This window comes from Typopeltis vanoorti, chromosome 2 (assembly GCF_054136105.1).
Source record: "Typopeltis vanoorti isolate ZY-2024b chromosome 2, IOZ_Tvanoo_1.0, whole genome shotgun sequence".
NCBI lineage: Eukaryota > Metazoa > Arthropoda > Arachnida > Uropygi > Thelyphonidae > Typopeltis > Typopeltis vanoorti.
Window position 1 is genome coordinate 19,936,856 of NC_143550.1, and position 25,240 is coordinate 19,962,095.

General features: G+C 36.1%; 1 protein-coding gene across 1 annotated transcript in view; it reads right to left on the minus strand.

Annotated features, from left to right (window-relative positions):
- Nucleotides 1-25,240, minus strand: part of LOC150108861 (pre-piRNA 3'-exonuclease trimmer-like) — a 509,147-nt gene that overhangs the window by 373,911 nt on the left and 109,996 nt on the right. Inside the window, exon 7 of the mRNA XM_090403827.1 lies at nucleotides 22,579-22,626. Within this exon, the coding sequence (XP_090259953.1) occupies nucleotides 22,579-22,626 (48 nt within the window). The remainder of the gene's footprint in view (nucleotides 1-22,578; nucleotides 22,627-25,240) is intronic.

A 25,240-nucleotide genomic window follows, 5' to 3' on the forward strand; every position in this document is an offset into this window, starting at 1 on the left:
TGTAGTCCATGTGTTCCGAAATTCTGATATTCGCTGTCCTGCCTGTTCGGCCAAAGTAGGACAGTTTACAGCTGCAAAGGACCTGGTATATACCAGGTAGGTCTAGGGGAAGTGGTTGGTCATTAGTGGAACAGATAAGGGATGCCAATTTTCTATATGGTCTGTAACAAGAGGTCAGGTCATGTTTATTCAGGATTTTGGTAATTATTTCCAAGGTGCCCGATGTAGGGAATGGTGATGGATTTAGAGTAATCTTTTTTGTGAAAGGGGTCTGCAAGCCCAGAGTGGCTGTACTGGTGAAACCGAATGTAGTCCATGTGTTCCGAAATTCTGATATTCGCTGTCCTGCCTGTTCGGCCAAAGTAGGACAGTTTACAGCTGCAAAGGACCTGGTATATACCAGGTAGGTCTAGGGGAAGTGGTTGGTCATTAGTGGAGCAGATAAGGGATGCCAATTTTCTATATGGTCTGTAACAAGAGGTCAGGTCATGTTTATTCAGGATTTTGGTAATTATTTCCAAGGTGCCCGATGTAGGGAATGGTGAAGGATTTAGAGTAATCTTTTTTGTGAAAGGGGGGGTGGGGGTTGGCTTACTGGTTTTAGTATTTTTTGGGGGGTTGTAGCCATTGGCTGAGAAAGTGTTAAGGATGTGATTAAGGATAGAATTTTCCTGCCAAATGAAATAGCTTGAGTTCATTGTGAACTGAAATAGGGCATAGATATCGAGTGGAAATTTGGCTTGGATGAGCTCTAAGGTTTCCTTGAGTGGGACATTTGTGAATAAGGAGGAGATGTCAAAACTGACCATTATGTCAGTATGTTGGAGTGTAAGGTTTTCTACACTGGTTTTGAAGTGGGCTGAGTTTTTTATGTGATGGTGTGTTGCAAGTATAGTGTGTGAGCGCTTTGGCTAAATGTTTGGCTAATTTGTATGTGGGGGGGAATCAATGCCATCCACTATGGGACGTAATGGCACATTTTGTTTATGTATTTTTGTGAGCCCATATATACGGAGGGGGGGGGATCTATGGTTAAAAGGTTTTAATTTGTTAGTAACTTCCACAGGCGCCAAGAAGTGACCTTCTTAAGGAGCATATGGAGTTTTCTAATTTGAGTTGGTGGGATTGTATTCAATGGGGAGGTAAGTAGCCCAATCTAATAATAAAGCATTAAGTTTACCTGTGTAGTCAGTATGGTTGAGCACCACGGTGGCGTTTCCCTTATCTGCTTTGGTGATTACTATTTCTTTGTTTTTTCTTCATTTCCCATAGAGCCTTATATTCACTATTGGATATGTTGGTTTTTGGTGGTCCTGCTTTGGTGAGAACACAGGCTACATCCAGTCTAATATTGTTGGCGATGTGGTTTGGAAGGTGGCAGATCACGTGTTGAATCTGGATCATTATTTCTTCAGCCGGTATTTTTTTTAGGAGAAATGGCAAAATTGTGGCCACATGCAAGAGAGTTGAGTGTTTCAGGCTTCAAATTAGTGGAAGAAAGGTTGACTACAGTGTTCAGTGGTAGTTTAGGTTTGGAGAAAGAGTTCTTTTTTAAATTATCAAATTTCTTGATATGTCGACTCAGTATTTTCTCAAATTCTTTATCTGCCGAAGTGCATGAGACATCATATAGAATTGTCCAAAGTTCGTGATTCAGCATGTTGGAAAGCTCCTCCTCTAGCACCCGAATAGCTTTGTTTGCATTAGCTAGGAGAATGCGCGTGGGGGTAATTTGTTCTAGTAGTAATTATAGGAAGTATATATTAAAGTTTATTTTAATTTATATTCCAGTATACGTTGTGAATTCCTTAAGTTATTTAGTAATCTTGTTCATTACATCATACAAAAACCTGGTATGAATGAAAATTTAAGGAAGCCTGTGAAATTTTGCTTAACCACCAAAATCATAACAATAATGGTGGCATAAAAATCCCAAGAATTTGGATGGCACACACACACATTCAGCCCACTTAGTTTCCAGCATACCTGAACTTCAGGACTTTAAGCAGTTTTGCAGCTTTTTATTGGCCACTATCCATACCAGTTGATTTTTAATTTATTATTTTTGATTTATTAATTTTTTCCTTTTTGTAAACATATTGCTCTCCAGCTTAATTTAATTTTGTAACTTAATGAATAATAATAATAATAATAGTACTCTAGCTTTGATGTAGTAAGGTTTTTTTTTTTTTTTTTTTCCACCAGAGGTAAGGCCCATAGTTGTAACGTTTGGTCAGTAACCTTAGCATGACATGCAGATTGTAGTGCAGCTTGTTTCTTAGTATATATGTGTATACTCCAGATGATGACTTTAATGTGAAGGTCGAAACGTCAGTGTCTATTTTGATTTATATTAAACTAAAGTTTTACTCTAACACAGTAACTGTGTCCATAATTTGCATAATGTATTCTGATCACCATGTAAGCATGAAGGAAAGGTTTCAAAACTACATTATATAGGGTAAATGGAACATTATGCACGGCAATAGATAGTCTTTATTTAAGTTGTAATTCAGGAGTTAGAACTGAAGTAAATACACGAGGATGGTATGGTTTGATGTAAAATCAGAAATAAAACAAGGATGCACATTATCTCCACTTTTATTCATCATCTATATGGATCACATTATGAAAGAAAGTGGCATTAGGCCTGATATTAGAATTGGATATGCCAAACTTAGATCTCTGCTTTATGCAGATAATGTTTTATTCCTAAACACATCTAATGCAAGTCTTCAGGATTCTCTAACTAAATTGAATAACAGCTGTAAAAAATTTGAAATGAAAATGATCAATAAAAAGAGACCAAAACTATGAAAATAGGCAGAAACATAGAAAACTTCATCTGCATTCTAAATGGAGAGCTGATTGAACAAGTAAAATATTTCAGCTATTTAGGAACAGTTTTTAGTAAAGATGTTTCTGTTCTCTAGAAATAGAGAACAGAATAAGCAACGCTGATATGGTGAAGAGCAAGTTGAATAAATTTATATACAGAATAAGAGAGAAATTAGCCAAAACATGAAACTAGCAGTATACAAGTGTTGAAATCAGTTTTAAGTTATGACTCTGAGAGTTGGGTTAGAAATAAAACACTTGATCAAAGTAACAACTTTAGTTTAATCCTTTATCCAAGTGTAAGTAAACAAAATTTGAGCCTGAAGTATCTTCAGGACTGAGGCAACTCGTGGTAATGGTGGACCAAGCTCTCATCACTACTCGTCTTAGTATCTCCCATAATGCAAAGCACATCTCCTAGCAACATGCATAATGCTATGCATTAAGGGAAAGGCCACTACCCGGACCGGTTTCAACCTTTATTGAGGTCTCATCAGTGGGAGCCAGACCCAGAGGTGGAAGCAATGGAGAGGTCATATTTACCTATACAAGTTGCCAAAAGGTGTCTCACCTTATTATTAAATTACTCTGGATTTAGAGAAAGATGTTGGAAGTTTTTTTTTCACTTGGTTACATTATAATAAATTTAGTTTAATCCTTTATCCAAGTGTAAGTAAACAAAGTTTGTGCCTCAAGTATCTTCAGGACTGAGGCAACTCCTGGTAAAGGTGGACCAAGCTCTCATCACTACTTGTCTTAGTATCTCCCATAATGCAAAGCACATCTCCTTGCGACATGTATAATGCTAAGCATTAAGGGGAAAGGCCACAACCCAGACTAGTTTCGACCTTTATTGAGGTCTTGTCAGTGGGAGCCAGACCCAGAGGTGGTATACCAAGGTGGAAAGCAATGCATAACATTAAACATGTCTGCAAGGAGATGTGCTTGCATTATGGGAGATACTAAGACAAGTAGTGATGAGAACTTGGTCTCCACCTTTACCACGAGTTGCCTCAGTCCTGAAGATACTTCAGGTGCAAACTTTGTTTGCTTACACTTGGATAAAGGATTAAACTAAATTTATTATAGTGTAACCAAGGGGAAAAAACTTACAACATCTTTCTCTAAATCCAGAGTAATTTAATAATAAGGTGAGACATCTTTTGGCAACTTGTATAGGTAAATATGACCTCTCCATTGCTTCCACCTTAGTATCACCTATGGGACTGGCTCCGACTGACGAGACCTCAATGAGGTTGAAACCAGAATGAGTAATGGCCTTTCCCTTATTGCATAGCATTATACATGTCTGCAAGGAGATGTGCTTTGAATTATGGGAGATACTAAGACAAGAAGTGATGAGAGGTTGGTCCACCTTTACCACGAGTTGCCTCAGTCCTGAAGATACTTCAGGTGTAAACTTTGTTTGCTTACACTTGGATAAAGGATAAAACTAAATTTATTAAAGTGTAATAACCAAGTGAAAAAAAAACTTCCAACATCTTTTTCTAAATCCAGAGTAATTTAATAATAGGTGAGATACAGCTAATAACTTGTATAGGCAAATATGACCTCTCCATTGCTTCCTCCTTAGTATCACCACCTCTGGGTCTGGCTCCCACTGATAAGACCTCGATAAAGGTCGAAACCAGTCTGGATAGTGGCCTTTTCCCTTAATGCATAGCATTATACTGTTTTGCATTATGGGAGATACTGAGACAAGGAGTGATGAGAGCATGGTCCACCTTTACCATGAGTTGCCTCAGTCCTGAGGCATCTTCATGGTAAAGGCATCTTTGCACCTGAAGTATCTTCAGGTGCAAACTTTGTTTGCTTACACTTGGATAAAGGATTAAACTAAATTCATTAGTTAGCAAAACAGCTGTTTGATACCAAAATGACAAGAAAAAGACCCACAGGAAGACCAACGTCGAGGTGGATTAATTTAGTCAGAAGTGCCTTAGAAAAAAGAAATGTTAGATATGACAATATTGGAGTGTTGACAAGTAATAGACTAATTTGGAGGAATTAATAATCTCCTATTGTTGATAGGAGATTATTAATAATATAAACTTAATCGTATAGTGATGTCATAGATGCTTAAACAACCCTTGAAGGTCAGGAAATTGGTGATGATGATTCATTTAAGCAATTTTTTTTTCCTGGTCTTTTTTTTCCCTTGGTGTACTTGTTGGAGAACTAAGAGTTGAATAGTGGTCTATAATAATTTCTATGATTCTTACATGAATGAAGGCCTTCATTCATGTAAGAATTTTTGTTATCCAACCTCAGTAGGTGTTGTTTTTATGATTTTTTGGTGTTTTTTGTGTGTGTGCATACACTAGATTTTTGTGAACCAAAAGAAACCTGAACATGAGTATGTTGTCCTTTTAACTGGTTTTGAGGACATGTTAAATATAGGGTAGGTACAAACAGTGGGAAGTGAAATACTCGCAGATATGATATGCGAATACAGATATAACACATTTGCTTGTCTACTCCTGACCTTGATTGTTTCATTATATTTGTGTTCCCCTACTCCCTTCTCATATCCAGTGCAGGGGGGACCTTTTAAGAACATGTTTTAAAACAACCTTTTAAGAACTGTTACTGCTATCCCCTTGCAGGAGCAACAGTTCTGCAGGCCAGCTGCTAAACAGTACACAGGATTGAACCTGATAGCAAAGAATCAGGACATTTACCAACCATATAGCAATTAATCCCTCTGTCACTTACTCTGACAAATAATGAATGTTTTAGAGAAACTAAATAAAGCATTACAATTAAAAATAAATAAATAAATAAAGGACAAGGAAATATGTCTCTCTGACTGACACAAAATACTGGAAGAATTAAATGTTTTTAATTATATTCGAATTCCACTGAGACATCAACATGGGATTCCAGAAAAAACAAACAAAAAAACTGCTGAATGTCAACCAACAACTATTGTCCACATGCTCTTATGTCAGTTCCCTCAAAAATTATGAAGGAGGTTATCAAAAGTCAATGCTTTCAACCTTTGGAGGTCCACCAGTAATTTTTAGACCATTAATAATTGTATTTTCATAATTCACTCTTCATATTTCCAGTGATTTTCATATTGTTGCTGGCATTATCTTCACTCTAATTCAGAACAAAAGAATAGAGGGCATAGCAGTAACAGTTCTGCAGGCCAGCTGCTAAACAGTACACAGGACTGAACCTGATAGCAAAGAATCAGGACATTTACCAACCATATAGCAATTAATCCCTCTGTCACTTACTCTGACAAATAATGGATGTTTTAGAGAAACTAAATAAAGCATTACAATTAAAAATAAATAAATAAATAAATAAAGGACAAGGAAAGATGTCTCTCTAACTGACACAAAATACTGGAAGAATTAAATGTTTTTAATTATATTCGAATTCCACTGAGACATCAACATGGGATTCCAGAAAAAACAAACAAAAAAACTGCTAAATGTCAACCAACAACTATTGTCCACTTGCTCTTATGTCAGTTCCCTCAAAAATTATGAAGGAGGTTATCAAAAGTCAATGTTTTCAACCTTTGGAGGTCCACCAGTAATTTTTAGACCATTAATAATTGTATTTTCATAATTCACTCTTCATATTTTCAGTAATTTTCATATTGTTGCTGGCATTATCTTCACTCTAATTCAGAACAAAAGTATAGAGGGCATAACAAACAGAAAGTAAGCTCCATTTATTTTTTGAGCAGGATGAAATAAATATCATATTGAAAAGAAATATGTACAAAAAAATTTTAAAAAGAAGTGAACTGAAACAGCATTCAGAGGTGAACTGTATACTCACATATGCTGCTTGGAAAGAAGTCAATGGACACCCCCCATGGGCAAGGTTAATCGTGCAATGTAAAGAGTCACGTGTTTGTAGCTGATCTAAATTGGAGGGAGGATATGATGCTCCCAAGTCAGTGCAACTATGTCCAGGTGAAATGGCTGCAAGAAGAGAATTGAAGGAGTTTGAAAGAGGCATTGTGATAGGATGCCATGGTGCAGGGCTGTTTGGCAAATTGTTGACAAATTTGGCCATCCCATATTAATAATCAATACCATACTTGAGATGGAAGCACAGGGAATCAATTGCAAGTACTATCATCCACAGTGGATGATGCTCCACACACACCACCAAACGTGGCTGTAAGGTGCTATGAAGGATAATATATAAAATCCGCCATTAATGGGCCGACACACTGAATGCAGAGTTCTAGCCATTTTCTGGAACACGAATTTGTACAAAAACATTCAGAACCAAAATTCACAACATGGATTTCCATGGTAGGACTGAAACACGCAGACTCCCCATTACTCGAACCAACATGCAGAATCATCTTCAGTGGTGGAAAGAGCATGTACAGTGGGATATGGAAGCTTGGAAAGCAGTGTTATGGAGCAGTGAATCACGCTACGCCCTCTACCAAGCAGATGGATGGGTGTAGGTGTGGTGGATATCTCATACCAGAGTGCATAACCCTAACTATGAAATTTGGAAGTAATGGGGTGATGTCCCGTTTTTTCTGATTTGACCTCAGACCTCTGTTTGTGGTGCCACAAACAATGAACACTAAGAGATATCTGAACTTGTGAACAATGCAAAGCTTCCTGCTTGGTGTGATTCTGACCATTTTCTCTTTCAGCAAGACAATGCACTGTGTCATAAAGCTGCTGCTGTAACTACATGGTTTGTGGATATGAATGTCACCATGCTTGACTGGCCTCCAAAGAGGCCTGATCTCAACCCTACTGAACATCTGTGGGATGAACTGGAGTGTCGTGTGAGGTCAAGGGATGTCTGCCCCACAACAGTCCAGGACTCATTACATTCCTACAAAAACTTCATAGCTTAGTCAGTATAGACGAAGCCCTTTGGTCGGAAAGACCTTGGTTCGATTCCTGTCTGTGACGTGAGGAACTTTATCTGGTCTCTTTCAACGAAAAGTGAGTTAGCTGGTCTCATATGTAGGTATGGGGTTTATTCACCTGGAAACTTGGGTTTTTCGTCTCCTAGAATAGGCAAACTGGCCCTGTGAACACACACACATGGATTACAGTCAGGAATACTTAAGATGGTCCCTCCAGCCATAGGTCTGATTCATCAGCTATGCCGGTTCCGAGCCCAGATAAAAATGGGGGGGGGGGATTGAGATGGTGCCATATCCCCCTGTAAAGGGGGCTCACAGCATACAAAATAAATAAAAAACACTCCTACAGGAAGAATGGTCCAAAGTTCCCATTGACTGCTATCGTATGCTTCTGGAAAGTACATCCCATAGGATTGTTCCAGTCACTGCAGTGAAAGGAGGCCCTACATCTTATTAAGGTGAGCACCATAGCTGTTTATTCCTCACACTATGGTGTCGGTCAACTTCTTTCCAAGCAGTGCATATGCAAATATTATTTAAAAGGATAAAATGAAAGATTTTGAAAACAAGAACCAAAATGCAGAGTTTCAGTAGCAAACTATGAATAAAACATTGATTGATTCAGCCAGAGAGGCATAAGTTGAAGAGGACTGCAAGTACAGAAAATCAGAACTCTAGAAAACAGAGTCCAAGAAAAGAAAAAATAAAGTCAAAAGCATACAGAGAAAACTGTAAGAAAGCAAAGCAATGTGTAAAAGTAGCTTAACAACTTTTTATTATTATTATTATTACGTAACACCTCCAGGGTGTCCAAAGACTCATCAAGGGAGGGAACCTACTCTACAACTATTCGTCTCCACCAAACACAACTACCTTCATCATCTACATCAACGCCATCTACCGCCAACCACCACTAGTATTTTCACAGACAATCACAAACATCCATGACCATGACGGGATTCGAACCCGCAGCCTTTTGGCTGGAGAGCGGATACGCTAACCACTCAGCCAACCAGGCCAGCATGGTTAGCATATACAAAACATACATATCAGAAATGTCATGAAATATTCTGGTGTTATTGAAAATGTTAGATAAGGAGGAAAGAGTAAGTAAAAGGAATCCAAGATGAAAATAGTGATGTGAAACTGAAGATAATGATATTCTAGATATCTAGAGTTTTTTTTGTTTGTTTTTTAATGTAACACCAACCCAACGACAAATTTATGGAAACCAATAGCACATTCACGTTGTGGGTGAGTTACGAATTTTTTTCTACTTTTATTAATTTTATGGATTTTTTTTTTTTTTTTTTTTTTTGTATTCTTTATTTATTACCTGGGCCAGAAACACTGCTCTAGAGACCAAATATTCAACATTCTCAAGCTCCATAAGGCTTCCAGTAAGCATGACAGTGGTCTTGCACTTAAAAACAAAATTCATCTCCCACTTAAAGACAAACATTCATGCCTGCAGTGGGATTTGAACCTGCAGCTAGCTGGTTGGAGAATGGATATGATAACTACATGGCCAATAAGATCAGCTGAATATTATTATTATTATCATCATCCTTAGACTCATCGAAGGAGGCACTAAACATCATGTCAAGCACTATCCAGCATTTGCGCAGTATCTATCATACTTTGCTTTGAACTCATTCACAGTCATGGCATACACAACAGACTGGCAACCTATTCTACTCATTCACTACTCTCCAAACCAAAAAACTAGTTCTAACACACTTGCTAACTACACTCTTACTCAGTTTCCAAGGATGGCCCTAGTTCTCCCACCACCAGACTTGAACTCATTCACAGTCATTACACCCACAACAGACTCTGGCAATCAAGTAAGCAATAAAGAACAGGGATCTATCACAGAGATTCCTCATCAAAATCATACTAATAACATTGGAATTAAACTTCGTAACTAAGTTGGCTTGTTAGCTAGCAGATAACACCTGCTCTCTAACTAGCATGAAGTGTCATGTAGATGATGCTAGATTATAGTGCAGAGTGGATTGCCCAGTGTTGGGTAGCATGTAGTAACCTCTTGTAAGTAGTCCAATAGTTCCATGGAGGTGGCAGATAAAAATAATAAAAATACAGACAGATTCAAAGAAGTAGCAAAGCACATCTGAATATCCATATATAAAATCATCAACTTGCTTACTAAAAGCACGAAGAGTGAAAAAGGACCATGGTTGTTCTTCATAGCAGGTTTTCCAAATTACATAATTTCTAGCCCACCTAGAAATTATGTAATTTATTTTAATACATGGTATTAAATACATGTCATTTTAATACATGGTATTATATATTTAATACATGGTATTAAATATAAAATACATGTTATTTTAATACATGGTATTAAATATGCCATGTATTTTCTACCACTAGGTGGAATTATTTCTAGTCACAAATAAGGAATACATGACTACCTCATAATTCTCTTTTTATCTAGTGGTGTGAAAGATCCCATATCCAAACAAAATGGCATCATGCTTTTTGACAAGAATAACTTGGTCCGACTGTTTATAGTTGTGGTGATAGATGTATTTCTTATATCTTCCATTTTGTCTATATTAGGACAATTTGCAAGAACAATGAACTTCAATGAAGAAACTCAGATGTATGAGGAGAATGTGTTAGAGCTGTTGCACAAACTGAATAAGAATTCAGCAATAAGGAATGATAGGATATCAACACAGATGCTAAAAGAGTGTTCAGCTGAAATGGTATTCAGCTGATCCTTTGATCAGGCTATATAATTTCAGTCTCAGAACAGGGAAGATTCCACAGAAGTAGAAAGAATGTATGGTAATTATATTGCACAAGGATGGTGTATCCAACAAAAGACAGATGTATCCAACTATCAATCTCTGGACTGGAGGTGAAGATTTTGGAAAAGTTGGTTATTTTTGCATACAGAAATGGGTTGACAAAGAAACCATACTTTGCAATGAACAGCATGGGTTTACTAAAGGAAGGTCATGTTTGAGCAATTTGCTCACATTTTATAATAATGTTACCACTGAGTTAAAAAAGAGGAATGAATACAACATTATACTTTTGGATTTTGCTAAGGCTTTTGACAGAATACAGCACGGAAGACTGTTACATAAATTAGAGAATATGGGTTTGGATTATAAAATATTAGCATGGATAAGAGGATGGCTGATTGACAGATATCAAAAAATGATATATATGGGGGGGGGGGGGGAGTTTGCAAGATTTAAGGTTACCAGCAGTGTGCCACAAGGATCAATCCTTGGTCTATTGTTATTCATTCTGTCCATTAATGATATTGAGAAAGATTTGACATGTGGTATATAGCTATTTGTTGATGATGCAATGATAGATAGGGTAATGTGGCAGATAGGTAGTACTTTGTAGAATGATCTGAACAGATTGGAATTGTGTGCATGTGAAAATGACTGTTAGTTCAAGGTTAGTGAATGTAAAGTTATGCACTTTGATGTGATTAGATATGAAGTGTTGTAATATATTATATTTTCTTCCTCATGCAGAACACAAGAGTGTACAGTGGATTTGATATATTAACCCTTTGACATATAAATAATTTTTAAAGTTGGTTCTAAATTCGTTTGAAATTGACGCGAACATCGTAAAGTCTACGTAGCGTCAAAATCATTTTTGGTGCAATAAACAAAAGAAAAGTCACAGACGTCTTTGTATGAAATTCTTTTCAAATTGATGTGAACTTCGTAACATCTGCGATACATCAAAATCAATTTTGGTGCAATAAACAAAACACTTGTCACAGACGTCTTTGTATGTTAATGGGTTAAGGATCCTGGCATTTTAGTAGACAGGAAGTCAAAGTTCCAGGACCATACAGCAAATACAACTTAGAGGTTGTTCAAAGTTTTTCCACTTGGCTATACTATAAATTAAAGATACAAGGGCAAGTAACTTGATGTCATTAGCTTTTATATACGAGTTTCCAATGTGATTTGGGAAAAGTGCAAAGGAGAAAAAGTGCTAAAAATTATTTCAGGATTGTGGAATACTGATCATGAAGACAGACCGAGAATTTATAGATTGCAGATACTAGTAAACAGAAAAAGGGGTGCTTAAGAGTCAAAGCTGTATAACTGAGAGAAAACCTCCACATAGCCTTTAAAGGAATGCAGAGAACCGGCCAGGGCTTCTGACCTAATGTCGAATTCTCAACTTCTCGTGGTGCACCCTGTTGGGTATTTACCTGGATACTGAACGAACGAGGATGGACTGGCAATTTGGGATATAGTGGAATAAATTGTAATTCTTATTGGCTTAAACCAAATTACAAAATGATGGTACAACATGACAAAATTTCATGCCGGCTGGGGCATCGCCCGGTTAAACAAGGCCCTCGTTGTTTTCGCCAGGGAACCAGTGCGAACAGCGAAAAGTCAGCTACTGGAACAAATCTGAAAACACACCCCAACTCAACAGATCGATAGAGTTAAAGATCGATATTATCAACATAAGAATCCTGAATGGCAAAGAAATGAAGCTAGCTGAGGAATTAGATAAGTACCAGATCGACATAAAAGGGGTAACTGAAACAAAAATGGCAAAAACTGGTGAGATCTTTCTGAGCAATAAACACAAAATGTTATATTCAGGCAATGACAATCAAGGAAAAGAAGGAGTAGCCATAGTATTCAACACTAAACACGAGGCTAATCTTCTTGAATGGCAGGCAGTCTCAAGCAGAGTGATGTGGGCAAATATCAGAATGGGGAACTGGACAATGACACTTATTTGTGCCTATGGTCCCATAGAAGGATCTACTAAGGTAGAAGTGGAGGAATTTTTTGAGGATTTAGAGAAAGTATCTGACACAATGAAAAAGGAAAAGTTGGTCCTTGTTGGGGATCTAAATAGCAGAATAGGAAATGATTGTCAGACATACAAAAATATTTTGGGAAAATTTGGAGAAAAGAGCAAAGCTAATAATAATGGCAAATACCTGTTGGATGCCTGCTCAGGACATGGACTGGTTATTACTAACACCATGTTCCAACATAAAAATGTACACAAATTCACATGGAGAGAAGAGACAAGGAATAAGAAAAGTCTCATTGACTATGTTATTGTTGATAGTGAAGTTTTCTTCCTGGTGCAGGACACCAGAGTGTACAGAGGATTTGAAATTGGAAGTGATCACTATTTAATCTTGAGCAGGATAAAATTGAATTTCATATTGAAAAGAATAACATGTAAGAAAGTTTTAAAGTGAAAAAAAGTTGAGCAGCTCTCAGATGTGAACTGTATACTAAAATACACAAAAATTATTGAAGAAAAAATAAAAGAGTTTGAGAACAGCAACCAAACCTTGGAGATTCAGTGGCAAGCCTTGAAGAAAACACTGATTGATTCAGCCAGAAAGGCATGTGGTGAGGTTGTCTGTAAGGATAGAAAAATCAGAACTCCATGGTGGACACAGGAAGTTAAAGAAGAAAGCATATCAAAAGTTCCTGACAAATAAGTCAGCTTGTGCTCTTAGAGAATACAGAGACATATGTAAGAAAGCTAAACACTGTGTAAAACTAGCTAAACAAAAGTAATGGGAGGACTTTGGCAAGAACACAGAAAATAAATATCAAGAATGTGGCAAAATATTCTGGAGGTCGTTGAAGAAGCTTAGAAATGGAGGAAAGAGTGCTGTAAAAGGAGTTAGAGATAATAAAGGTGACATGAAAACAGGAGAAAAAGATATCCTTGAAGGATGGAGTAATTACTTCGAGAAATTGCTAAATGAAACAAGCAGTGATAGCACAGTGTTAAAAAAACACTCAACAGGCATACGGTAAGGAATACATATCCATACTTGAAGTAGAAAAAGCCATCAAAGGCTTGAAATGTGGAAAGGCAGCAGGAATAGATGATATTCGACCAGAAATGCTGAAGTATGGTGGTATAAAAGTCTTAAAGTGGCTGCACTGCATAGTTCAGAAGGCCTGGACAGAGGGATGAATTCCCGATGATTAGAGTAGAGCTCTCATAGTACCCATATATAAAAAGGGAAATAAAACTGAATGTGAGCATTACAGAGGTATTTCCCTACTGAGTGATCCTGGTAAGATTTATGCAAGTATATTTGAGAAACAGTAGGACAATTGTGGAATAAAAGCTTGGTGAAGAACAAGCTGGATTCAGGCCAAATAGAGGCTCTCAGGATCAGATCTTCACTTTACGACAAATAGTTGAGAAATCATGGGAATATAACAAAGATCTGTATTTAAGTTTTGTTGATCTGGAAAAGGCATATGACATGGTGCCAAGAGAGAAGCTATTCAATACGCTACAGTTATATGGTGTCATTTGACACCATACAATAAACCAAGGGTTTATTTGAGTTGTAAGTCAGCAGTTAGAATTGAAGGAAGTACAGGAAGATGGTTTAATGTTAAATCTGGTGTGAGACAAGGATGTACATTATCCCCTCTGTTATTCATTATCTATATGGATCACATTATGAAGGAAAGTGGTATAAAACCTGATATCAAAATTGGAGATGTCAATGTCAGTGCTTTGCTTTATTTGGATGATGTCATTCTTCTAAATAAATCCGCTACAAGTCTGCAAGATTCCCTGACTAAATTGAATAACTGTTGTAATAGATATGGTATGAAGGTCAGCAATAAAAAGACAAAGACAATGAAAATAGGCAGAATCATTGAAAATGTCAACTGTGTTGTGAATGGAGAACCTGTGGAACAAGTAAAACATTTCAGCTACTTAGGCACGATTTTTACTGAAGATGGTAAATTAAATATAGAAATAGACAACAGAATCAGCAAAGCTGGTATGGTGGGAAGTCAATTGAATAAATTCATATGGAATAGGAGAGAAATTAGTCGGAACACTAAATTAGCTGTATACAAGATAGTGTTCAAACCTTCATTTTTGAAATTATGGATTCTACAACAATGTTAAAATAACTCTTTTTATTATCCTGACATTTCGATCTTCATATCAAGATCATCATCTGAAGCATATATAAATATACAAGACAAGCTGCGTTACATTTCAAACCGTAAGCTAGAGAAACAATAATTTGATCATATGCTACTCACTGGGATGACCTCTAGTGGGGGAAAAAAAAAAAAAAAAAAATATATATATATATATATATATATATAATTACATCAAGCTAGATTTAATTTATGATTACATGAATAAACATTCTTGCTTACAGATGGTTTTCCTTCCAGTAACAGTAATGTCCTATTTCTATTATTACAATTGTTATTTTTGATGAGAAAAAAAAATTAATTATTTATAAATTACAACATGAATAAACATTCTTTCTTATTAATTATATGAAGAGCCAAAGGCTTCAATTCGGCAACATATAAACTTATTTAAGTTAAGGGAATATTACATCCCATATTGTTTCATAGCCGAATATAGTAAATATATATAGTTCGGCAAGTCCAAGCGTAAGCAAATACCTGGATAGTGTTACAACTGACCCTTTAGGGAGTGCAACACTGAGGCAACTCATGGTAAGGATGGAGCAAGCTCTGATCACTATTCTTGATATTTCCCCATAATGTGAAACCCAGCTCCTAAGAGCTGTATTACTGTTCTACATTATGAGTGAGAGAAGGTCACTACCCAGACCGGTTTCAACCTTTATTGAGGTCTCATCAGTGAGTAGGTAGACCTAGAAATACCAAGTTTGTAGCAAACAGAACTTACGTGGGCTGTTCAATAAGTAATAAGACTAATTTTACTGTGGCGAAACCACTCATCACAATATTAATTTCTGTGGAATAAAGAAAGGTTGCTGTATGTATTAACAAAAGAGGTTGGTAGATGACATATACGGGCTGAAGTGCCAGAGTGTCACGTGACTAAACGCAAGTGCGACCAGTCTTCAAAATGGAAGCGTCCTTGGAACAGCGTTATGTGATTAAATTTTGTGTGCGTTTGCAAAAATCGGCATCGGGCACTTTTAACATGATATGCGAAGCTTTCCATGATGAAGCAACGTCGAGGGCAAATGTTTTTCACTGACATAAAACTTTTAAGGAAGGAAGGCAAAATGTGGAAGATCTTGAACGTGAGGGAAGACCTTCAACGTCCATCACAGAGACAATGATCAACACAGCAGCGATTATCATCAAGTATGTCAAAAGGAAGCGTCCATTGCTGAAGAATGGCTTCTTATTGCACCACAATAATGTAAGGCCACATATTGCTGGTTGTGTAATGGACATTTTGCAGAAGAACAACACAGATATCCCACCACACCCTCCATACAGTCCTGATCTTGCACCGTGTGATTTCTGGCTGTTTCCTCAGCTCAAGAAACCACTAAGAAGCTGCCATTTCGAAAGCAACAAAGCATATGTAAAAGTTGCGGAGGCAGTTTTGAAAGAACTCTCAAAAAACAGACTCTCACATGTGTTTAAGAAGTGGACGCAACGTTGGGACAAATGCATCGCGTCTCACAGTAGTTACTTCGAAAAAGACCATGTAAATTATGATGATTAAAGGTAATCTGTTTCTGTATAAATATAGTCTTATTACTTATTGAACAGCCTACGTACATATACCCTACTACGAGAATTGCCAAGGTGTCCTAATAAATTATTAATTATATGAAGAGCCAAAGGCTTCAATTTGGCGACATATAAACTTATTTAAGTTAAGGGATATTACATCCCATATTGTTTCATGCCGAATATAGTAAATATATAAAGTTCGGCGAGTCCAAGCATAAGCAAATACCTGTAAAAAAACCATATAAAAGTAAGCAATCGGGGGGGGAGAATTCTTTTTGTAGGTAGAAAATGTTTTGCCATACAAATTAACCGGAACGTAATACATGTGCAAAGAGCGCCGTGATATCTGGAGGAAATTTGTTCTGTAAAAGAAGAATTGTGTCATTGATTGGGACATTCGTAAAGAAGGTAGAGACGTCAAAACTGACAAATAGATCATCTTTTTCTAATGTAATGTCTTTGATGATTTTTATGAAGTGTTGTGTGTTTTTGATATAGGAGGGGAATTTGACCTACCAGCTCCTTGAGTATTGCTGCTAATTTTTTGGCTAAGTAATAAGTAGGGCTATCAATCCCTTCGACTATAGGCCTTAGCAGTGTGTTTTCTTTGTGAATTTTCGGTAGCCTGTAAATTCTCGGGGAACAAGCATATTGTGGAAATAGTTTTTTGACCATATCTTCAAGCCATGTGGTAATTGACTTAAGTAGATGCTCTGTTTTCTTTTTTATTCTATTAGTTGGGTTATAGTTAACTAATTGGTATGTGTTATTGTCTGAGACCAGCAGATTCATTTTTTCCACATACATGGTTCGATTTAAGATAACGGTGGCACTTCCTTTATAAGTTCTGGTTATTAAGATGTTCGGATTTCACTTTAGTGATTTTATCGCTGTTAATTCGTGTTGAGTTAGGTTGCTTGTTATTGTTTTGTTATGATTTAAAATGTTGACAGTTTCTAAACATATTTTTTCTACTATGTTATTTGGGATGAATCTTAGGCCTCTTTCAATATTACAAATAAATTCAAGTTTGTTTATTGATTTGGGTGCTATGGCATAATTTAATAACGGTGGAACTTCCTTTATCTGCTCTGGTTGTTAAGATATTCGGATTCACTTTAGTGATTTTATCGCTGTTAATTCGTGTTGAGTTAGCTGGCTTGTTATTGTTTTCTTATGATTTAAAATGTTAGCGGTTTCTAAACATATTTTTTCTGCTATGTTATTTGTGATGAATCTTAGGCCTCTTTCAATATTACAAATAAATTCAAGTTTGTTTATCAATTTGGGTGCTATGGCATAATTTAAACCTTTGTTTAGTATCGAGATTTTGTCTTTGTTTAAAGCGTGGTTGGATAGGGTAACTATTACTGTTACCTGTAGGTGATTGGTGGCTCCTGTTGTTTCTTGCTTCTGGTTGGTTGTTATTGTTCATTGTGGAGAAATTTGAATATGGCGGCTGGTTCTTTCGATCTTTTAGTCTTAGGAATTTGGAAATTAGATTTTCTTTCTTTGTTTGAAGGATATGGTTCGCAGTGTTGTCAGTAATCTTTTCCAGTATCATCCAGATATCTGCATTTACATAGCTTGAAAGTTCTGTTTTTTGTACTTTTGTAGCAGTTAAGTTCTTTCTGGAAGCTTGGATTTGTTCTCTGAGAAGTGATTTCTCCATGCGGAAGTATATCCATTGTGCTTTTGCTGAGGTGAATTTCTTTTTTTTAGCCTGATGCAATTAGGAATGATATTGCTGTCCCTACACCGTTTTAAAAATGCCAGTCGATTGATCAAATTAGAAACCTGATTCTTCAAGCTTACCGTATTGATTGCATCGCTTGTTGGTCAAATCTCCAGTTACACAGTGATAAGCATTCATTTTTGAAATTATGGATTCTACAACTGTGTTAAAATAACTCTTTTTATTATCCCGATGCTTTGATCTTCATATCAAGATCATCATCTGGAGCATACATAAATATACAAGACAGGCTGCGTTACATTTCAAACTGTAAGCTAGAGGAAACAATGATTTGATCACATGCTACTCACTGGCATGACCTCTAGTGGAAAATAAAAAAAAATAATAATAATAATAATTACATCAAGCTAGATTTAATTTATGATTACATGAAATTGTTTTTGCGATCTGGTCTCATAGCTGCCAGACACTAGACACATTCCTTAGCCACCTAAACAAGCAACACAAACGCATACAGTTCACAATTGAGATTGAAAAACAGAACACACTTCCGTTTCTAGATACACTTGTCACACGTCTTCCTTCTGGCAATCTATCCTTCACTGTTTACCGGAAACCAACACATACTGGTCAATATATACACATAAACTGCTACCACCACCAAACACAAAAACTAGGTATCATTAATACTCTAAAAAACAGAGCTTTGAAGATCTGCTCCAGTGAACATGCACTGAAAGATGAATTTAAAGTTATCAGCAATACTTTTCAAAAATATGGGTACAGCCAAAACACTATTAACAAAATTCTCTACAAGACCTCAATAAAAAACAAAGACAAACCAGACTACAGTAAAACTATAACCATTTCTAACATTAAAGGGACATCAGATAAAATAAACAGAGTACTACAAAAATACAACCTCAAAGCCACCTTTAAACCTCCTGCAAAATTAAAAAGCTTACTCAACTCATCCAAAGACTCACTCCCTCCACTGGCCCACCCTGGAGTATACCATATTTACTTCACCTGCAACATACCATACATAGGAGAAACAGGACGCACAATTCCGATCAGACAAAAAGAACATAAACGACACATCAAATATAATAATTATGGTGAAGCTCTCCTTTCTGATCATGCCCTGAACACCTTACATAGAATTGACTGCAAAAGCACTAGTTGTCTACATCACACCAAAACATGGTATGAACGCAAATTTAAAGAAGCTTGTGAGATCATTATCAACCACCCCAATCTAAACAATAATGATGGTCTAAAAATCCCATACATATGGAATGCATATATTCGTCCCACGAATCCTTCCTCTCTAAGAACAACTATAAATAGGACTGTAGAAAATCCAGGATCCTAAATCTAAAATAACAACTATAATACTAAAAAATAGGACATCACTGTTAAAGAAAAAATCTATAAGAAAGAATGTTTATTCATGTTGTAATTTATAAATATATATATTTTTTTTAAAATCAAAAATAACAATTGTAATAATAGAAATAGGACATCACTGTTACTGGAAGGAAAACTATCTGTAAGCAAGAATGTTTATTCATGTAATCATAAATTAAATCTCGCTTGATGTAATTATATATATTTAGAGAAAGATGTTGAAAGTTTATTTTTCACTTGGTTAGAGGAGTATAATACATTTAGTTTAATCCTTTATCCAAGTGTGAGCAAACAAAGTTTGCACCTGAAAGTATCTTCAGGACTGGGGTAAGGTGATAAGATTTGTTTGTTCACACTTGGATAAAGGATTAAACTAAATTTATTATACTCTAACCAAGTGAAAAATAAACTTTCAACATCTTTCTCTAAATCCAGAGTAATTTATTAAAAAAGGGTGGCACACCATTTGGCAACTCCTATAGATAGAGATGACCTGCTAATGCTTCTGCCTGGTATCTCCACTAGGGCCTGGCTCCCACTGAAGAGACCTCAATAAAGGTCGAAACTAGTCTGGGTTGTGGCCCTTCCCTTAATGCATAACATTAGACATATCTGCAAGGAGATGTGTTTTGCATTATGGGAGATACTGAGATAGGAGTGTTGGTAGCTTGCTCCACCTTTGCAAGGAGTGTCCTGGTGCTGTACCACCTTACCCCAGAAGATACTTTCAGGTGCAAACTTTGTTTGCTCACACTTGGATAAAGGATTAAACTAAATTTATTATATATATTTATATTTTTTTTCCCCATTACAGGTCATGCCAGTGAGTAGCATGTGATCAAATCATTGTTTCTCTAGCTTATGGTTTGAAATGTAACGCAGCTTATCTTGTATATTTATGTATGCTCCAGACGATGATCTTGATATGAAGATCGAAATGTCGGGATACTAAAAAGAGTTATTTTAACATGGTTGCAGAATCCATAATTTCAAAAATTAATCCTGATCACCATGTAACACTAAAAGAAAGAAAGGACAGCGTTCAAACCAGTTTTAACTTATGGATCTGAGAGCTGGGTCCAAAGTAAAAAACTTGACCAAAGACTCGCGACCACAGATATGAGTTCTGAGAAAGATTAGAGGACGTGAACAGATGGCATCAATGGCAATATGATATTAAAAACGAGGACAATAGGAAAGATATTGATATTGTCAACATCCAGGAATGCGTTAGCAGAGCTAATCTCAGGTGGTATAGTCACTTAAACAGAATGGGCGAGGAAAGATTAGCAAAACAAGTGTTCTCTACCAGGTTGGCAGGAAAACGACTAAGAGGAAGACCAAGATATACGTGGATTGATACTGTACAAAGTGCCTTAGACAACAGAAATATAAGATTCTGATAATGTTGGAGTGTTGACAAGTAACAAACTGATTTGGAGGAAAATTGTAAATAGGAAGTTAGTAATGATGTAAATTTTTCATGTAGTACTATCATATCCTGTACACCCCTTGAAGGTGCATGGCAGGAAGTTGATGATGATGAGTAAACAGAAAAGAGGGGAGAAGGTGATATGATTGAGACTTACAAACTTCTGAAAGGGCCATTATAGGATATCAGTATAAAAAGTTTCTCATTTTATGGAGGGTGGAGAAAGGGCATCCTTGAAAGTTGCAAATGAATGGCATTAAGAAGGAGAGGTGGCTAGATTTTTTTTATTTTTATCATAGAATGGTGCATGATTGGAATGGATTGCCATTGCTGCATGTTTTATGTGTGTAAATAGTGTGAAAGAATTCAAGAAGCGGTATAACAGCTGGTACAAGTAGTATGTATTCTCCCTCAATGAGTCTCTGACCTCCTTGGAAGTCTCTCTTAATAATAATAATATACACCATGAAAGAAGAGAGAAAATTGAGTTGGTCTTTAGATCAGATAAGGGTAACCAATTTCAAGTGAGGTTTCTAACTGGTTTTAAATCCTACTTGAAATTATGGACAGTCAAGATCTAGCACTCCATGCCTTTACCTTGGACACTGACCACAGAATCAAACAGAAGAAAATTGTTGTGCTTCATTATAGCAAATTTAAATCTGAGAGGCTTTTTTAGAAGCTGCAGCTGGCCTTAATTAGAAGCTAATCTAAATATATACAGTTGTGAGAAACTCCCCAGCATATGAGAAAATGATTCCTTAGCAATCATATGCAACAATCAAGGCAACTTATGTATATCAAGAAGACACTTCTAACTAGACTTCAAGACTGCAGGTCTGTTCAGATGCAGTTTGTGTTACCTGTATTCATTATAATTTATGTTACAGCATACCTGACGATGTCTCTGTAAAAAGAAATTAGTTACCGGAAGCATTAAGTTTTAGAAGCTAATCTAAATATATACAGTTGTGAGAAACTCCCCAGCATATGGGAAACTGATTCTGTGGCCTTTCAGACCACACACTACAGACATACCACAGAATTGATTGGAAAGGTACCAAGTCCCTACACAGCACCAAAACTTGGTTCAAGAGGAAATTTAAAGAAGCATGTGAAATGCTCAAACACAATCCTAACCTGAACAAAAATGACAGTCTAACCATTCCAAGAATGTAGGGAACCCATTTGCAACCATTATAACAACCAGAACAAGCCAAAGAAAAATCTCAATACAAGAAGATTTGGTGAAGTGTTTTTTTTTTTTTTTTTTTTTGTAACATTCAATAGCAACTTAAACTGTACAAGTCCAGAAGAAAATCTTAGTATGGGAGGACTTTAGCAGGGTTTATTGTAGTTTTTTTGTTTTTTACCATTAGAGATCAGGATAAGTAAAAGATCAATTAACAGTGTAAATTTAATTTATTTTTGTAGAGTGCAAGAGCATGTAGCTTGTTTTCATATACACAGGTATCTTTCTGATGATGATCTCAATACAGGGGTCAAAACGTCAATTGTTATTTTATTAATAATAAGTAAAATAATCATTTCAACACGTTTGTTTTGTGTCCCTAAATTCATAAATATGAATGCTGATCACCGTGTAACCTTAAAAGAAAGAGTTAAGTTGTTGCTAATTTAATTTTTTGTGCTTTTCTTTTTTTGTCACTCTAAAATGTTCAACATGCATCATATTTACAACAAATGAGGAAAAACAGAAGCATTTACATACAATCCAGCTATGATAAAATGAAATCATAACAACATAAAAATTAGATGAGCTTACCTTATTGAAGTCGAAATTATGCTTGCATAAAAACTCTAAAGAGGATGTCTGAAAAATCACAACAAACTGAAATAAATATGATGATAATACCATAACAAATTAATAAAATATGGATGAGATGTCATCAAATTTTAATTATGTGAATTCTGTAACTGCATTATACAAGAAAAACAGCAACATAATATAGTGAAACATGAATTCATTAATTTGCATACATGAGTAAATCTTTTGTATATTTTTATGAATGCTCATATATATATAAAAATGACAATATAACTATTGTTAAATAAACAATAGAAATTGATATTTATATTACAACAGCTATTACAGTATATGTAAACTAGTTCACAAATATTTCTTTATGAATTTCTTTTTTTATTTCTTCATAAATATAGTCTTTAGAATATGTGCAAATGAATGGAGCTATTTGTTTAACACTGTATAGTGTAAGGTCTCAAGATTTAGTAGGCAAAAATGGAATGCAAAGCATACAATTAATGGAGAAATTTTGAAGGAGGTAGAAGAGATGCAAAATCTGGGAGTGATGATGGACAGAGACATGAAGGGGTCATATTGCTAAATTTATTTCTTTAGCACATGGGAGAAATACAAGACATTAATGAGCAAAAATATATACAGACTGACAGTTAGTTGACCAATCAATGGCACTATCTGGGAGTAAATGCAAGTTTCTCAGGCCTCCAGGGAAGGTGTGTATGTGGGGCAGCCATCAGTGATATGATGCATAGTCCGTACAGTACAACTGTGAAATTCCCCACAGATGTAATTAAGTGAGCAGAGCAGCCTTTTCTGGTCCTAAATCATTTTAGCTGGCTCTAGAACTCCAGAATTGTTCTGACTCCAGAACAGAAACCTCCTGGAGGTTTGATAGTTAGATCTGTAATCAGGTACTTGTTTGCAGCTCATTCCAGAGTCTTCTTCACCAGTTCTGGGAACCATCACCTGGTATTTCCACAGTTTCTACAAACCAGATGAGAGATTGGAGGTAAAGTAGTGAGTTGGAGGTGGAGAGATATTTTGATGTATAGGAAGGTACATGTTATTTCTGAAGTATGAAGGAATGATGCAGGAATGAACAGATAACCGTGGGAGGAATGGATCTTAAGGTATCAGAGATGATTCTCATTTTATGTTAAGCTGTGTTCTAAGAGTCAAGGCATTACAACCACAAGTTGTGCCTTTATGTTGTTGTTCCTGGCAGGTATCTTTAACTTAGTTTTTCTCAAATGTTTTCAATAAATCAGATTACAGTCAAGTGTGAAACCAAGGTAGCAAATGTCACTTCCATGGATTACAGTCCTATTGCAAAAGTTTTTTAGTTGTCTATAAGCCTCATGGTTATTTAGATGGAAAGCTAAGCAACAGCTTTGCAGAGATTAGGAGATAGTCCATAGCTTTCAAAGTAATTTTGCAGTGAGCTCAGATCTTTGCTCAATGTTTCATCAAGGCCTTGGAAGGTACTTTCTTGGGTGGTGATTGCTATGTCATCAGCACATACAAACTTTCGACTAGCAGTTGGAGGGATGTCACTTGTGTACAGGTTGAATCAAGCTAAAGCAAGGACATATAATCTTATAGCAATCCATTCTGCAAGATAAATGCTCTGCTTTTTTGTGAATTCAAATGAACCTTTATTTTTCCTATTGGAGAGCATTTGTTCTAGTAATTTTAGTTTTCTGGGAGTTGTTTATTTTGACTATTTTATACAGTAAACCTTTTCCATACAATGTCATAAGCTAACGTCAGGTCTATGAAAGCAGTACCTGTTTTTAAACTCTCCTGGTATCCAGATTCTATATAAGTTGTGAGTGCTAAGACCTGGTCGAAGCAGATGCTGCCAGGTCTAAATCCAGCCTATTCTCTGGGTAAGATGGCTTCTATTTTTGAAAAAAAAAAACCTAGAGAAGATAAGCCTTTCAAAAAGTTTGTAAGAAGTGTGCAGAGCAATCCTATAAGGCAGTAGTTATTAGGGTCGTTAGTTGACTCACTGGATTTTGGCATGCCAAAATTTTGAGAGCTGTTCTTCATTTATTATTAAAGAAAATTAATTAAATAACCAGGATTTTGCTCTTAGGCCAAGGTGAGTAAGAAAGCCTGAAAGGATGTGATCAATGCCAGGAGCTTTACTTGTTTTAGTTAGTTTGAGTGCTGCATCAATTTCATCTAGAATTACTGGATTGGCATTTGCTGTAGATGTAAGACATGATAAAAAAATGTTTTTGTAAAAATTATGGATCATTGTTTTTGGTATCTGTGGGAATTTTGGTTTTAGTTTTTCATGCTAAGATTTTTGCAATACTGTAAGGGTTTACTATTCCTTTAGTTCTGTTTGGAGTACTGGTGCCTCCTAGTCAATAGAGCAATGACCAAGACTTGTAAACTTGATCTGGTAAAGTTAAGGTTGTTCATCTTCATGCCTGCAAGCTCTTCTACTGTCATCCAAGTATCTTAAGAGGGAAGAAGCAGTGTCTGGATGGCTCTGTTATTCATACCAGAAGAATAATACTACTTTCAACTGACCGGCATGGTGTGTAAATTTTTCTGAATCCAAAAAACTCATAGCATTTCATCATGTGTTCCTTGACATGATGAAATGATATGAGTTCAGTGAATTTTTCATAGTTATCAACTGTAGGTGGAA